This window comes from Copadichromis virginalis, linkage group LG7 (genome assembly GCF_057382275.1).
Source record: "Copadichromis virginalis isolate Kocher_CV1m ecotype Utaka linkage group LG7, C_Virginalis_male_GT1.1, whole genome shotgun sequence".
NCBI classification, from domain to species: domain Eukaryota; kingdom Metazoa; phylum Chordata; class Actinopteri; order Cichliformes; family Cichlidae; genus Copadichromis; species Copadichromis virginalis.
In genome coordinates this window covers 23,813,411-23,829,555 of record NC_140624.1, presented here as the reverse complement: position 1 = coordinate 23,829,555, position 16,145 = coordinate 23,813,411, and the positions used below count along the sequence as shown (strand labels likewise).

The window sequence follows — 16,145 nt, the reverse complement described above, 5'->3', positions numbered from 1 at the left end:
TAGAAATCAGTTTGTTGCTTTTATTCTTGCAGTGCAATTTGAGATTATTCCCAGTATGTACAGTATCCCACTACTCAGAAAAACACATTGTTCAATGTACAACATGCGACTGGAAAATGAGAAAAAAGTGCAAATTAACACCAAATCATTCAAATTTTCTCTACATTTCCTTCTTATAAAAAAATACATTTTTCTCATCTTCTGTCTTTTTGTGAACATACTCCGTAAAGCGACACAACAAAGAGCCATCACAGTACATAAAACTGTAGTTACTTGTGTTTGGCACAATCACATTCACTTTAAACAACAGGAAATATAAATTTGAGAAAAGCAGGCAGCATTATGAGATGTTCATTTCCTGTTTACTGATGTGGCGTGATGGAGCTCAATGGTAAACATATAAAATAAATAGTCAAATGTACACTTTGAGGGCTTTTTTTCCTTCCTTTGGCTTTCTAGTTATCTATCAGGAGCAGGTTTAGTACATATGCTCTGAAAACACAAATGAAACCTTTTGTGTCCCTTCTGACAAAGTAATTAAAGGTTCTCTTCATCTGATAAAAAGTGGTGCAAATGTGCATCATCAAGAACATCGAGAAACATTTGTTGAATTAGATTCTTTTGACCAGTTCATTACAAAGTCGTCCCCTTATTAGTGCTCTTCCAGGGTCAGTGTGCTGGAAAGTTTGAATGGCTATTAGAAACTGAGGTAACGCGCCCCTTTCAGCGTGCACTGCCGAGATACTCCTGCAGTGGGAAGTTGATCCCTTTTCAACAAACATTCTGCAAAAAAAAAAAAAAAAAAGGATTAACACAATAATCAAAACAGTTCAAAGAAAGTCTTTGAATCCTTTAAAGTGTTTCGTATTTTTGGATGACCTAAAGCATCATTAGAGATTCCAGTTAAGCCATCTGTACATCTGGTTTTTTCTTGCTTATCCAACTCTGACTGAAGGCTGTCCCAGCTGTGACAGGGCGAGAGGCGGGGCTACACCCCGGACATCTCGACAATCTGTCACAGTCTAACAGATGGACAATCATTTACACCTAGAGCCAATTCAGAAGTTTAACCTAGCATGCATGTCGCTGGGCTGTGTGAGAACACACTCAAACACCACACAGGCAAGTGGATCTGGAGCCTACACCTTGTTGCTATGAGGCCATGGTGCTAACCACCATGCTGTCCCCCGATTCTCCTGTGTGTTTGTGGGTTCTCTCTGGCATCCTCCCATAGTCCTTTTTTAATTGAGATTTTCATAAAAGTAAAAATGAAGCAATGACAGTAGCATAAAAACAAATCCATATATGAGCTGAGAAGCAGGATGTAAAAAAGTGAAAACATACAAAGTCAGTGTGCTCATTGGTGGAGCTGCTCTCTCATTTTGGCTGCGATCTGCTCTCTCTTCTCGCAGTGCTTTCTCAGGTCTTTGACCTCCACCGGGAGCATGCTGTTCCACATCGTAAGCACAGACTCTTCATCTGACAGCCGAGACAAACAAACACTTTGAACAGATGAAGAAAAAAAACCCTGCACAGCAGGATCGCCGCTTTCAAGGTCGTGTGAGAAACAATGAACCGTCGGACTCACCATTTTGATTCTTGTGCTGAGTTTGTCTTCGGCCCAACACCAGCACCACATTCTCCCTGTTAAGTGTTTCTATTAAAAAAAACAGAAAAACAGAAAACTGCAACGTTTTCACACCGACTGACACAAACAAAGAATCAATGAACTTGGTCATCAATTTTTAATTTCTTCTTTAATTCAACTCTTATTTTTTGGGGGGGCAAAATAATGTTGATGTGATATTTTTACTTTAAGCAATCTTCAATATGAACATGAAACGGCAGTGTGTGCAGGAAACACAATTTCAATCACATGTAATGTTTTGAGAGGTACTTCAACTGCCTAGTGTCCTGTTATCTGTTATCTCACAGTAACCATCAGCAGTAAGAAGATATTGGACCGCAGACGCCCTGCACATGAGCACATATCTGTGCACTGATGAGGGAGCTGTTCCACAAAATATTTTTCCACTTTTAATATACAATTTTAGACAACAACATCGAGCGACATCAGCAAGTATATAAGGTGCATAAATGTATGACGCTTCTGTTCCATTAAATGAATGCTGTGGTTGGCTTTATTATTATTACTGTAACAATACATCCACACCAACCAGGAACCGTGCGGATCTGCTAATCTGCCAGGAGAGTGGCATGAAATTAAAGGTCAAACTAAAAACAAAAAGGACCCACGTATGAGTGCAGATGCCATACAGCGGAGAGAATCACAGTGGGGCTCCATGACCTGCAGAATTTGGTGTTTGGGGAGCTCCAGTAGCAGCAGGTGGCCCCTTCTAGTGCCGATCCAGAGCATGGCGGCGCTTGGCAAGAGCAGGGCCTTCACTGTGGCCAAGGAGGGCGACGCCTCAGAGGGCAGCTCAGCTTCTCTGCCGTGCCCGCCTCTGTCACGTCTGCGGGGAACGGATGGCATTAGCATGCAGCTGCTGTTGTGTGGAAAACTATCTGAATTTTGAAAAACAGACTGACAACAGTCACCTGCAGTTTTCCTGCTCAGTTAATGTTCTTGCTAAGTGCTCGGTAATGTTTGGTGTCTTTTCAAAATCGCACGTTAACTTCAAACCGTGGGCTGCTCTGCATCATCTTTTACCTTTTGTTTCTGATCCCTGTGTTCTCATTCTCACTGTTTATTCAGTCAGTGTCTGCAGCTAATAATGCAAGAGATCTGCCTCTGCTGTTCCCTCTGGTTGGAGGGGGCCTGCTGTATGTCTGTATGCACTACATTCATACTCCAAAGACATGGAGTAGAAAAATACAGTTTTATTTAGTGGAAGTTAACAGTCACTGCGACTTTGTAACTGCAGAAAAATTTCCGTATGTCAGTGTGTGTCACGTGCGAGCGTACCTAATAATCTGAGCACAGTCAATACAGTCCACCATCCTCTCGCTCCTCTTGTCCCAAACCTCAACAGTTGTTGTCCTGGCTTTGCTGAGGTACACGTATTTATCCACAACCATACGATACACACACGCCTCGCTCCCCAGTGACCGCTGCTGGCTGAAGGGCGTACGCGCACACACGAACACACAAAGACACAGAATTTTGCTGTTACGCAATCAGTTGTAAAGAAGTCCAGATGAGACATTCACATGACCATTTCCAAGTGTTTTGTGTCTTTTTAAAAGACAACTCCTGAAACATTTTGATCACACTTCATACTTTCTAATCTTCATAGCACCTTGAAAACGACACTCCATTCATATATTATGTAAATGGAGCTGGAATATATCATATATATGCATTTGTTTACAGAACGAGCTGCCTGACATTCCCACACAGACTTACTGAGAAAAGAGGTTCGGTCTTGTGTCGATGGACTTGCAGACATCATAGTCAGTGGTGAAGGAAAGGATCTTGGATCCGCAGCCGGCCCACACAGACCTGCTGTCCAGTGAATGCACCGACTGGCCCAAACACATGACCGGAGTGTTGACGTGGCCCACACTGAGCGTTTTAACCGGTTGGCCATTCTCCTGCTAAAAAACAAGAATTCCAGCTGATAAATGTGCACAATTAGCATGTATCAGAATATCAGCCGTTAAACAATCAAAAAAGGGCTTTTTCTTTATCCTTGAATACTTACCTTGAGCACAGAGTCCTCATAAATGCTAAGAATTCCATCTGCTGTCCCAACCAGCAAATAATTCTTTCTTTGACTAAAAACAAACAAATTTTAAAAAAGAGATCAACAGGGAACATATAGAAGTGGTTATAATACGACCTAAACCGGAACTGCAGCAGTTCACAGTGCACTTTTTCACATGCTTACGTGCGTCGAGGGTGTACGTGGAAGTACAGTGATGTGACGGCGTCGGTGACCCTTTGCAGGTGGTGCCAAGTCGACGTGTCTCGACTGTTGATGACCACTAAAGAGCCAGACTGGGTGCCTGCCACCAGCCAATCGCTGTCCTCGTTTGGGATTTGGACAGTCACGAGGCACAGGACGGGACTGGTGTCGACCTCGAATGAACCAGCCTGTGAATGCAAATTATAATTCCATGATAAGAGAATCATTTTTACAGGGATTATAATGTATGAGATCTCAAAGAAGATGTAAAGAAACAAGACGCTAAATGAATTAAATTGCATCAAACGTGTGAAATCAAAAACTTTCAATTCAGTTTCATTTATATAGCACCAAATCACAGTAACAGTTGCTTCAAGGTGTTTTATATTGTTTTTGTTTCTTTTTTTCGCCTGTCCCGTTTGGTTCTTTTGCCATCAGAATTATTGTCTAAAGGCAAAGAAAGATGCCCAACGGAAAGGTGTTTTATATTGTAAAGCAAACACCCTACACTAATACAGAGAAAACCCCAACAATCAGCTGACCCTCCTTCTGAGCAAGCACTTGATAACAGTGGGAAGGAAAAACTTCTTTTTAACAAGAAGAAACCTCCAGCAGAACAAGGTTCAGGGAGGGGCAGCCCTCTGCCACATTAACATTGTGTATCAGTACCTGTGTAGCGACCATGTTGGTGTTCAGGTCCACAGCTGTGATGGATCCCTTCTTCTGGGTCCTGCTGCCTCCACCAAGCCAGACCCGGTGGCTGGAAGAATTGCTGTCGGCGGTGCGAGAGCTCAGAATGAAGCACTCGGCACTCAAAACCCCGGGAACCACAAGCTCCCTCATAAGACACAGCATTTCACCTGAATTCAACCTGTCAAACACCTCCACCCATAACACACACACACACACACACACACACACACAAAAGCCTCTTAATTGTGTATCACTCAAGTAGGACTAAAAATCATAATCGAGTTAAATTGAAATCTGCTGCTTGCACTTCTGCATTTCTGTTACATAGTATCCACTTTAATGCCACTAGGGGGCGGTGGCACCACCACCATCACCTTTCTCAGATAGAAAAGGTGAACAAGCTGGTTACACAGTCTGCGGGTCCTAACCTGAGCAGAAGTGGGTCGATCCTGTGGGCTCTCCCTCAGACATTCCTTTATTAGAACCTGAAAGCTGGGCCAAGGTGAGCAACCGTAGTGTTTTACTGGATCTGTAGAAGAAGTAATGCACACTTCAGTGAATTCTCTTTAACTTGTGAAATATATAAAACAACACATATAATGCAAATCCAATTCAAATATACTAGTATAGAAACTGAGTACTACTTTGCCTTCTTTTAAATTAATGTGGCTTTAATGTCAAGCATTTAGTTACTTGTACGTGGTCATTATTAGTACCATGTCTGAGGTGGCTCTCTTTTTCTTAACATTCACTGTCAGTGATTATAGGTGAACTGTCGCATTCCCACCTGGCAGCTTTCCCTGAACTGCAATTTCATCAAACTCGCTGGGAAACTTCATGCCGTCTAAAATGCGCTCGCCACGGGTCATCAGGTCGTAGAGCAGCAGGCCGAACGAGAACACGTCAGCCTGCTGATTATAAATCACATTACCTCGGGCGACCTCTGGAGCTCGGAAACCTGTAATCAGTTGATAACAGTATAACATCATAAAGCAGTCCAATCAAAGTGGACAAAAAAACAACAACACAAAGACAAATATGTCTTCAAAATCTGATTTTAAAAATAATTTAATATTCTGATCGCATGATCAATGAAATAATAATTGAAAAAAAAACCCCCAAAAAACAGGCACTTTGGACTCTGACCTGCTGTCCCCTCAGAGCTTCTTACTCCCATGCTGCAGCAGTACTGAGCGATGCCGTAGTCTGTGATCTTGGCGATGATGTCAGAGTCGGTCTTCAGGTTGAACAGGAGGATGTTGTGAGGCTTCAGATCCCGATAGATGATCATGGCTGAGTGAAGGTACCTGATCACACAGGTTTGACAAAGAAACAGCAGGTAAGTCGATTTCTGTACTTTACACGAGCATTTAAATCTGATTTAGAGATATTTAAAGTTATTATGGTGGTTAAAATCTAAAACACAATCTTAAAATTAGTTGATGATTATGTGAAGAATTTCTTGATGCTGGGTTAAGATAACATGTCAACAGCTCTTCGTTCTACCTGAGCCCATCAGCCACCTGCAGGGCAATCCTGTGCTGGAGCTTTTGGTTGAAGCTAACGTTCTTGTTTTCGAAAAGGGAATCCAGAGAGCTGCGCAGAGCCAGCTCCATCACCAGGACCTGAGGAGTCGAGCCGGCTGCCAGCAGGGTCACCAGGCTGGGGTGACGGAGGCGGCCCAAAACGACTAATTCCTGAAAAACAGGGAGAAATGTGAATCGATGAAGGCAAAATGCATCAAAAGTTTAGCTCTGAAATGGCTGGTGACATTTGTCATTTCTTAAAGATACAAAAGACACAGAGGTCAGGTAGATGTGCAACTCTTCCTGCTGAAACAATGTATGATGTCTAATCACTGCTGAGCCACAAGGACAGTGAAAACACAGGTGTCTTTGACACAGAGATGTTAGGAAGAGGAATGTTGGGACTTTGGTAAGCAAAGTTTCAGTGGTACCTGTCTGAGGAGTCTGTAGATGTAAAGCTCAGAAGCATGCTTGTTGAATATCTTCACAGCTACGTCTTCGTTCTTATAGACGCCTCGATAGACAGTTCCAAAGCCACCGTCCCCTGTTAACAAAACCAATATGAAAGAATTAAGAAACAAAAATGAAACTAAAACAAGAAGGTTCAAAATTAAAAATGGTGCTTTTAACAATCTGCTTTTTCATAAAAAACAGAAATTATCGGGACATTACACAGCCGTACCCAGTCTGTTCTCTAAAGACAGATCTACATCCAGTTCTTCACTGTCAAGTGTTGTTCCTGCAGGCTGGTCACTCAATAACAGATCAGGGGCTGTTTGAAAGACGGGAAGAGTGCAGGGCCGATTTTCTGCGCTCGCTCGCAAGAAATCTACAATCAACAAAGTTATCATTTTAGACTTCTTGAATCCATGACAGTAATACAAAACTGACCTGACTAAGGAAACAATACAAGTGCTGATGTTTTAGTGCACACACCTGTAAAAATGTCTTCCAGGGGAATCTTCCTCCACTCCTGCCCATCCTCTGGGCTGTACAGAGCCCACTTCTTCAGCAGAGCTTCTCCACTGCCGTGCATGTCGGTGTTTAGCAGGCCGGGAAACCATTCCTCCAGCAGGGAGTCAATATGATCCACCACCTGACCCAGCAGCAGCCGGCCTGGGGGAATGCAAATGAGGGCTTACAAAGGAGTGAAAACTGTTAAGACAACAATCGCAGACACCTCCACAACTCATAGTAATAATTATCAGTACTGTAATGCATTTTCAGCCCTGGATGTCATAGTGTTGGTAATGCCGATAATGTGTGTTTTTTTAAGCCATTTTTATGAAGGTTCATTGTAACTAACCCACAAATGGAAGTTTCATTTAACTGTAACACCACCATAGAGTTACACCACCCTGAGCTCGTCCGATCTCGCCTCAGCTCTCTGTGGTCATTGTCTTTTTATTGCTTTCAAACACTGGATATTTCAGGATAATTATCATCCTTAAATACTACAGCACCTTTGCATGATGCGGGCACGGTTATTCTGACACAGCTGGAGGGATTTTCCTCCACCAGACAGTACGCCTCCTGGGACCAGTTCAGGTAAATTCCTCTCCTCCAGTAGATCCGGTTGGGTCGGACCATTTTTTCTGGATAGCACAGAGTGTGAAATGCATTCAGTTAACAATTGGCTTCTTTAAATATTGCACTGAAGAAGTCAACTGATGTACTGGTGTATGTTTAATTTACCCCTTCCACAAAGCAAGTAGGAGGATGTTTCTAGCAGGCGGCTGATCTGCCGAGACCAGTAATCCATGGGGAAGTACGGCATCTCATACAGTCGGACGATCACCTCAGAGTTCTCACAGTGAGGCAGTTCTATGACGGGTCTGTGTTTGGACAAGCTGTGGATTATGGGTTGAGTGGTTAGCGTGTGTGAAGCAGTTATTTGTTGCTTGTATTTCCACAAAGACACAGCCTACCTGCTGGGTACCAGCAGCTGGTCCTCGCCAAACGGAAGAGCAATCTGAAACTTCTCCAGCAGCTTCAAGAACTGTGTCAGGTGACTCTTCGGGAAACACTTCGTCTCAGACAGAAACTTTTCCACGACAGAGCGCTGGACCACTCCTTTAGGATGCTCCCAGTAGCCACAGCTCTTTAAGGTCAGTTTCTGCACAGAGGAACGATAACACAAGCATCTGTGCATTCAACAATTCTCACACGGCCATCCTCCAAGTTCCAAACCTCTCTCTAACTCCTCATCATCATCATCATTGTCGTCATATTATGATGCTAGAAGGACAAATACAGAAAGTCTTTACCACCTTAAGGTTCAAGATTGAATCCCTTTATTGGGTCATATTTAGATTGTAAAGTTCTAATTAAGCCCATTTTAGTGTAATTTTCAACTGTGGTTTGTCTCTGTTCTTGCTGCTTTAACACAGTAATTTCCAACTTTTGGGATGAATAAACTATTTTCTTTTTCTCAAAAAACTAAAAAAAAAAACACAAAACCAAATGCATGTGATTCATAACAAGAAGGGCTACCTGTGAGATGACACTGCATAGCCACTGTGGGTCAATAAAGTAAAGCTCCTGAAGCTCAAGTGCAGGATCATCGAAGTGCAATAGAACACCTGCAGTGACAAAGATGCAACAAAACTTGTCAGATGGAGACGCAAAGTGAAAACACACTCAAGCTGGATATCCAAGCTACTCTGCAGGATATCACTGTGTGAGTGTGAAAGTGCTGAGGCAAAGCTGCTATTTTATTTTCAAAACTAAAAATTCAGTTGAAAAGTGCTTGCTTTATTAGCCTAATTCAGACTGACCGACTTCGCTGAGGAAGTGGATGGCATGAGGGAGCTCAGCTTCCTCCAGCTGCAGCTGACTGTCTTGGATGAGCTGCAGGAGCTCATGGTGCCTGAGGACAGGGAACTCTGGAGGAACCCTGGCTCTTTCCTGAAGAATCCGGCGCTCCAGCTCCACGTAGCTGTCTGGCACCAGCTGACCCATCACAGGCTGGTCTTGTATCTATGAGGGGAACAGGATATGAATGCCTTCATTACCTCCCTTGGCACAGAATAAACTGGAGTATGTATATGAAATGAGATGAGATAATGTCATCCCACAGTTCGTAGTCAGACCATCCAGTCATTCGTGAAATCCCTTTAACATAATTGACAAAGTGGTGCAGATCATGTAAATGATAATTAGAAGTGTGTTTTTAATTTCATTGCATAACTTACTGTTGCACAGCTAAACTATGACCATTAATCTGCAGTAATAAGATCTGGTTTTTCTCAACTTGTTGCATTATTTAAAGAAATTATTAGAATATACGCTCTCTAAATGAGGATTATGAGCTTTACTGATTGAACGGAGAGTATTTAAGGTTCTGTACAATTAAGTCCATTCATTTTTTGCAGCCTTTAGGAATATTATTTAATTAGTTAGTTCAAGAGATGAATTGAGGGAATTTTACATTTCATATAGATTGTGGGGGAAATTAGTGTGAATTTGCAGGGCAATCTACTCCCTATGTGCCAGTTCACATACAAAGACCCAAGCAGTGTTTTCAATAATGACAAGTAAGAGCAGCGCAAACTTCCAGTTTAAACACTGGGTACAGCTGCTGACTGTGTGGCTTTCAAGAGACTTGAGAGACTCCAGAGGACTCTCCAGAGGAGAGTTACGCAATTACAAACTGCTCCACCATGGAAACGTGTAAAGAGCTGACCAATGGCTTATTCCAGGAAGCAGGTTTAGCTAACAACTCAGTCACCGTGAACTTCACCTGCTCCCCGGCAGGTTTTCTTCAACAAACTCTGAGTGTCTCTCTAACTGGTTCCCTCCTGCACCTGAACCAGCAGACAGACACCTCCGATTCACTTCCTCATGCTTAAAGTCACAGCTCAAAGACCTGACAAATTAATTCATTTGATGAAGCTTATGTATTGTTTTTGTCTTTTCACACACACAGAAATCCCAGTTAGGCATGAGTTTGCTATGCCTAACCTCTGCACCTTTCCCTGACCTAATGATGATTTCCATCGAGGTCAAAGAGAAGCAGTTAGGAAAGGATGATATGAGATCATCTTTTTGAATTATTCCAAAAAGATGATCTCCTTAGTCTCCTTATGTTTCCTTTTACCTTGAAGCTGGTGACCTCCCGGACAATGGCCTTGCGGAGTCTGGCGATGGCATCTGAGTCCTCACAGACTGAGACCATGTAATAATCCCTGATAATAGGGAAGCCTTGGTGGGTCAGGAGCTCCTGTCTGATTTTGCTCAGGCAGTTCTGCAGCTGTGAGTCCTCACTCACATCTGTATGGGTTCCCACTAGAATGACTGGAGACAGCGGTGCTACTGCCTGAAGAAAATAAACAAATGAATAGAAGATACATTAAAATATCCAGATGAACTGTTAACTTACAGTGGGGCAAAAAAGTATTTAGTCAGCCACCGATTGTGCAAGTTCCCCCACTTAAAATGATGACAGAGGTCAGTAATTTGCACCAGAGGTACACTTCAACTGTGAGAGACAGAATGTGAAAAAAAAAATCCATGAATTCACATGGTAGGATTTGTAAAGAATTTATTCGTAAATTAGGGTGGAAAATAAGTATTTGGTCACCTCAAACATGGAAAATCTCTGGCTCTCACAGACCTGTAACGTCTTCTGTAAGAAGCTTTTCTGTCCCCCACTCGTTACCTGTATGAATGGCACCTGTTTGAACTCATCATCTGTATAAAAGACACCTGTCCACAGCCTCAAACAGTCAGACTCCAAACTCCGCCATGGCCAAGACCAAAGAGCTTTCGAAGGACGCCAGGAAAAGTATTGTAGACCTGCACCAGACTGGGAAGAGTGAATCTACAATAGGCAAGCAGCTTGGTGTGAAAAAATCAACTGTGGGAGCAATCATCAGAAAATGGAAGACATACAAGACCACTGATAATCTCCCTCGATCTGGGGCTCCACGCAAGATCTCATCCCGTGGGGTCCCAACTATCATGAGAACGGTGAGCAAAGATCCCAGAACCACACGGGGGGACCTGGTGAATGACCTGCAGAGAGCTGGGACCAAAGTAACAAAGGTCACCATCAGTAACACACTACAACGGCAGGGAATCAAATCCCGCAGTGCCAGACGTGTTCCGCTGCTGAAGCCAGTGCATGTCCAGGCCCGTCTGAAGTTTGCCAGAGAGCACATGGATGATACAGCAGAGGATTGGGAGAATGTCATGTGGTCAGATGAAACCAAAGTAGAACTTTTTGGTATAAACTCAACTCGTCGTGTTTGGAGGAAGAAGAATACTGAGTTGCATCCCAAGAACACCATACCTACTGTGAAGCATGGGGGTGGAAACATCATGCTATGGGGCTGTTTTTCTGCCAAGGGGACAGGACGACTGATCCGTGTTAAGGACAGAATGAATGGGGCCATGTATCGTCAGATTTTGAGCCAAAACCTCCTTCCATCAGTGAGAACTTTGAAGATGAAACGAGGCTGGGTCTTCCAACATGACAATGATCCAAAACACACTGCCCGGGCAACAAAGGAGTGGCTCCGTAAGAAGCATTTGAAAGTCCTGGAGTGGCCTAGCCAGTCTCCAGACCTCAACCCCATAGAAAATCTGTGGCGGGAGTTGAAAGTCCGTGTTGCTCGGCGACAGCCCCAAAACATCACTGCTCTCGAGAAGATCTGCATGGAGGAATGGGCCAAAATACCAGCTACTGTGTGTGCAAACCTGGTAAAGACCTATAGTAAACGTTTGACCTCTGTTATTGCCAACAAAGGTTATGTTACAAAGTATTGAGTTGTATTTTTGTTATTGACCAAATACTTATTTTCCACCCTGATTTACGAATAAATTCTTTACAAATCCTACCATGTGGATTCATGGATTTTTTTTTCACATTCTGTCTCTCACAGTTGAAGTGTACCTCTGGTGCAAATTACTGACCTCTGTCATCATTTTAGGTGGGGGAACTTGCACAATCGGTGGCTGACTAAATACTTTTTTGCCCCACTGTAAATGCTGCCCTACTGCAGACTCAGCTCAGATCAGGCCAGGAGAATGATTACAAGTTCACAGACTTTTATTTCTTATGACTAGATTTACTTTGATGTTGAAGAGCCAAGGTTTGAGAGCATCCACTTGACTAGTTCCCTTGCTGATGTTGTAAACTACCAGGTAAAGAGCTCTGGACGTCAGGAAGTGAGGGTGAGAACCACTGAACTCCTCTCCACCTGTGGGGTAAACATACGGGTAGGGCCTCAAAATCACAGCTGGTGTAATAAGATATCCAAATGTCAATTTATCTTTTCAGATTTTACAAGAGGGCCAACCTGAAAAGTCCCAGACATTCAACACCATTTTCTTCTTGTCTCTTTCCCTGACGGTCCAGTCGCGGACGTCAATGCCAAAAGACGTCTGTTTTGAGTTCAGCTGAGAGCGTTTTAGCTTCATCAGCTGCTGGATCAGGCTGGTCTTTCCACTTCCTGCGTTCCCCACCACGATGAGCTTCATCCGATAGTATGGCACCGCCTTCTTCAGCCGCTGCTGAAGGAACCTGACAGGAGAGTATATATGGTTCTTTATACAAGATAACATAAAAAACAAACAAACAAACAAAAGCAGCAGAATGTCAACCCCGCCTGACCTGACTATGTCTTTTGTCTTGCTGCCAATGAGTTTGAGATCCAGCTGCAGCTGAAGGCCATCTAGTGGCAGGTCCCACAGTCTGCTCAGTTTTCCCATTTCATCTGGGAATGAGCGCAGGTTAGTGTTATGACTCACATCCAGGGAAGTCAGGCCTTCCAACAAGCCAATCTGGGGGGGGATCTGAATGCAAACAGCACAACCCTCAAAGACAACCCTTTACAACAATGTGTTGTTTACATTCTAGAAAGTGCTGTATACGCTCTCTTTTACCTCAGTGAGCCTATTGGCACTTAGGTGGAGTTTCTCCAGTCTGGTCCATTTGTGGATAGGTCCACTGAGATCCAGAGTCTGTATGCAGTTCTGACTGAACATCAGCTCTCTGATGATGCTGGACACCCAGGACGCCGGGCCAGGCAGGACAACGATGCTGTTGGTTCTCATATCGACTGACCGTAACCTAACAGGACGGATCGTGCAAGTAGAGAATCAGAATCTTTGAGGCTTTTTACAATTTTATTACTGATAGAACTTTTGAATTAAAATATAAGAACAGAAGGTGAGGATCTGGCTTACACTGGAAGTTCAAGTACAGCCTCGGGGATTGATGCAAAGCTATTGTTTGCAAGTTTTAGTGTCATAACCTTAGCTGGCAGACGGGACAGGGAACCTGGAGAACACAAAATAATGTTTCTACTTTAAAAAATATGATATAAATACAAATCAATCATTCTTGAATAACTCTAAATTAAAAACGTCTGATGAAACCTGTAGCATGAAGCTCTTTTTTCACTGTATGTTTAGATAGTAAAATACTACCCAGACTGAACTGATGGTGAAAGAATTAGTGTGGAATTTATCAGTCAGTTGGTAATACTCACGGAGTTTGTTCATAGAGACATTAAAGGTTTCCAGTTTGGGGCAGCTGCTCAGGAAATCTGCAGAAATATTCTCCACGCTGTTCTTGCTCACATCAAGCAACTTAATCTCAGGCAGACAAAGAGGTGTGCACAGCTCAGTGATACAGTTTCTGAAAAGAAAAGAAAAAATCGTCTTTACAATTCTGCAAATGACGTTTGTGGATCCACGATAAGATTGTTTGATGTAAAACTATCAATTTCCTTAAAAACCCTACCCTTCCATATAAAGCTCCTCCAGCGTATGCAGGTTGCGGCCCAGCTCGAAAGGGAATGTGGTGATTTTGTTGAATGAAAGGTTGAGCTGCTTCAGTGATGGACAGGTAACAGCAGGGTCAAAGGTCAGCTGGGGGCCAACGCAGTTACGAGAGGCGTTCAGCATGCTCAGCGAGGGCAGAGACAGCAGCTCCTGTGGCAGCGACTGGAGCTGATTCCCCTGCAGGTCTAGTCGAGTCAAATTCTTCAAACTCTGAGTCAAAAAACAGAAAGAAAAAAAAATGTAGCCCATATTTTTATCTTTTAGTTCTTTTTATTAGTGCAGATCGAATGCAGACCTTACCAAGCAGAGTTCAGAGGGAAACTTGAGCAGACAATTATAGCTCAGGTCCAGACGGTGGATATGCCACAGCTGCTGCTGGACAAAGCCATCGTTGAGACAGGACAGGGAGTCCAGCTCATTCCCAGATAAGTCCAGCAGGTGGATCCTCTCTTTCTCTTTCGGCAGAGCAGCAGAGTTCTCGGCAGACCCCAGCACTGACAAGGCGATAACAAGAGCAAAAGCAATAGTTTCATTACTTAGATACCTTTTATCCAATTAAAACCAATACACAAGAGCACCAGATCCACTTCAGGTATGATAGAGAGCTGGAAAAACACACTTGAAAAAAGTAGCTAGGTGTGGACCAGGAGTCATGCCTGTTGACCTGTCACAGCGCCACCATTGCACTCAGTAAGTCTTTTACAGTGTGGACAAACAAAAACACAACAGCGTGTGAAAGACAAACTGCTGCAACACAAAACATAGCAGCAGCACGCTGTGGTTTTATAGTTACAGAAATAATCTTTGGTCAGTGATGACGGGGGCAGTCCCTTCACGACATTTCGTGACTAAGACCATAAGCTCGTGGGACTGTTGCTCTTCAAGTGGTGGGTTAGAACTGATGCTATCGTTATTGCGTGTTACTGTGTTTCTCAGAACAGTGTCGAGTTTAGCAAACGTCCACAGTGTCTGAGGCTACTGTGGTAAAGCAGGCACCTAAGGACAGCGTGTATTAAGTTCAAATTAAACGGCATTCCAGGATATGGAGCCAGTTTTTACAATTCAAAGCTGCCACAGTCTTTAAGAATCTCATTTACAAAAACAAGCATTGTTAAATTTTGAATATTCCTTATTTTACGTGATGTCTTTAAGAAGGAGGTGTACATGCTTCCAGCATCCTTTCAAATGTGGATATCTTAGTGTCACAAACGGAAGTGTTATCCAAAAAAATAAGATGAATTCATGGAATAAGTTGCTGTTGTCCATGTATGATTTTATATCATTAAAAACAGGATCAGTTATCGAAGAAAAGAAGAGGCAAAGAAGAAAAACAAAGGAGAGACAAATATCAAAGATCACAGATCAGATTTTTCAGATACCTTTCTGACTCGAGCTATTCCGTCCATATCTTCTGCGAAGAGGCTCAGTGTGCTCAGTCTCAGTCTGACCACTCTGGACATACGAGCACAAGAAAGCTTCATATCAGAGTTATAGCAGAGACTGTTACAAAAGAAGGGACTGCTTAGGGAAGTAAATCTCAGAGTCCAAGAAAAGACATTTTTAGGATCATACTTTAAAAAGCGATTAAAAAAAACAAAAAAAAACGGCGATGACAAGTTAAATTTTAGGGCCAAAGCATAAAATACCAAATGTCTTTTAACAGCTCTTACCTCTGCGCTGGCATGTCTGCGGCGGCCCTGCTTCCTCCTTAAGGATTCCCCCCTCAGCTCCTCTGATGAATTGTTGTACGGCTTTGGAGAAAGAGCGCCAGACAGCGAATCGCTTCCTATAAAAAAAGATACACGCAGTAAAACATGAGTGCTTATTCAATACACTTGCAGTATATTTGAACCCTAATCGTTTTTACAGGGTACCAATCGTCATGCGATATGAAATTGTTGCCAACTAGAAGCCGTATTCTCTTGCTGCTGTCACCAAGGAGGTTATGTTTTTGGTCGGGTTTGTGTCTCGTTCTGTCTGCAGACACTGTAGCTCAAAAAAGGTTTCTAAGAAACTGTAATTCTTACAAGTGTGGTGTGCATTTTACTGTATTAGTATTGTATAAATATCCAAAATATAATGTCACATTTGACCTCTGACCTCTCCTTCAAGGTCGATAGATTGATCTGAAGGTTAAAGTAACAATAATGCTATACAGAGCTGTTTCTGTGTGCTGCCCCTGAATCACATGAAAGATTGAAATTGTTTGACTGAACCATATTAGCTTGTTGCATCTTAAACTGTCAGGGAACAAAGCAGCACACTC

At 43.0% G+C, this 16,145-nt stretch overlaps 1 protein-coding gene across 3 annotated transcripts in view; it reads right to left on the bottom strand.

The window, feature by feature from the left end:
- Positions 1-6: 6 nt before the first annotated feature.
- lrrk2 (leucine-rich repeat kinase 2) overlaps positions 7-16,145 on the bottom strand; it is a 32,749-nt gene continuing 16,610 nt past the window's right edge. For 2 of the 3 annotated variants that reach the window (XM_085462612.1, XM_085462613.1), the window contains exons 21-52: positions 15,550-15,665; positions 15,259-15,331; positions 14,180-14,373; positions 13,839-14,089; positions 13,585-13,733; positions 13,280-13,373; positions 12,977-13,163; positions 12,705-12,886; positions 12,391-12,614; positions 12,164-12,291; positions 10,188-10,406; positions 8,866-9,067; positions 8,582-8,670; positions 8,017-8,204; positions 7,784-7,938; positions 7,552-7,683; positions 7,025-7,204; positions 6,771-6,917; positions 6,520-6,632; positions 6,069-6,259; positions 5,709-5,869; positions 5,350-5,520; positions 4,991-5,091; positions 4,539-4,751; positions 3,852-4,057; positions 3,666-3,738; positions 3,368-3,558; positions 2,927-3,079; positions 2,257-2,474; positions 1,589-1,657; positions 1,345-1,479; positions 7-783 (exon numbers count right to left, since the gene is read on the bottom strand). In XM_085462612.1, the coding sequence (XP_085318738.1) occupies positions 1,358-1,479; positions 1,589-1,657; positions 2,257-2,474; positions 2,927-3,079; positions 3,368-3,558; positions 3,666-3,738; positions 3,852-4,057; positions 4,539-4,751; positions 4,991-5,091; positions 5,350-5,520; positions 5,709-5,869; positions 6,069-6,259; positions 6,520-6,632; positions 6,771-6,917; positions 7,025-7,204; positions 7,552-7,683; positions 7,784-7,938; positions 8,017-8,204; positions 8,582-8,670; positions 8,866-9,067; positions 10,188-10,406; positions 12,164-12,291; positions 12,391-12,614; positions 12,705-12,886; positions 12,977-13,163; positions 13,280-13,373; positions 13,585-13,733; positions 13,839-14,089; positions 14,180-14,373; positions 15,259-15,331; positions 15,550-15,665 (4,892 nt within the window). In that variant the 3' untranslated portion in view covers positions 7-783; positions 1,345-1,357. Of the gene's footprint in view, positions 784-1,344; positions 1,480-1,588; positions 1,658-2,256; positions 2,475-2,671; positions 2,800-2,926; positions 3,080-3,367; positions 3,559-3,665; positions 3,739-3,851; positions 4,058-4,538; positions 4,752-4,990; positions 5,092-5,349; positions 5,521-5,708; positions 5,870-6,068; positions 6,260-6,519; positions 6,633-6,770; positions 6,918-7,024; positions 7,205-7,551; positions 7,684-7,783; positions 7,939-8,016; positions 8,205-8,581; positions 8,671-8,865; positions 9,068-10,187; positions 10,407-12,163; positions 12,292-12,390; positions 12,615-12,704; positions 12,887-12,976; positions 13,164-13,279; positions 13,374-13,584; positions 13,734-13,838; positions 14,090-14,179; positions 14,374-15,258; positions 15,332-15,549; positions 15,666-16,145 lie in introns of those variants that run through there. The other variant, XR_014921277.1, reaches the window with a different exon arrangement.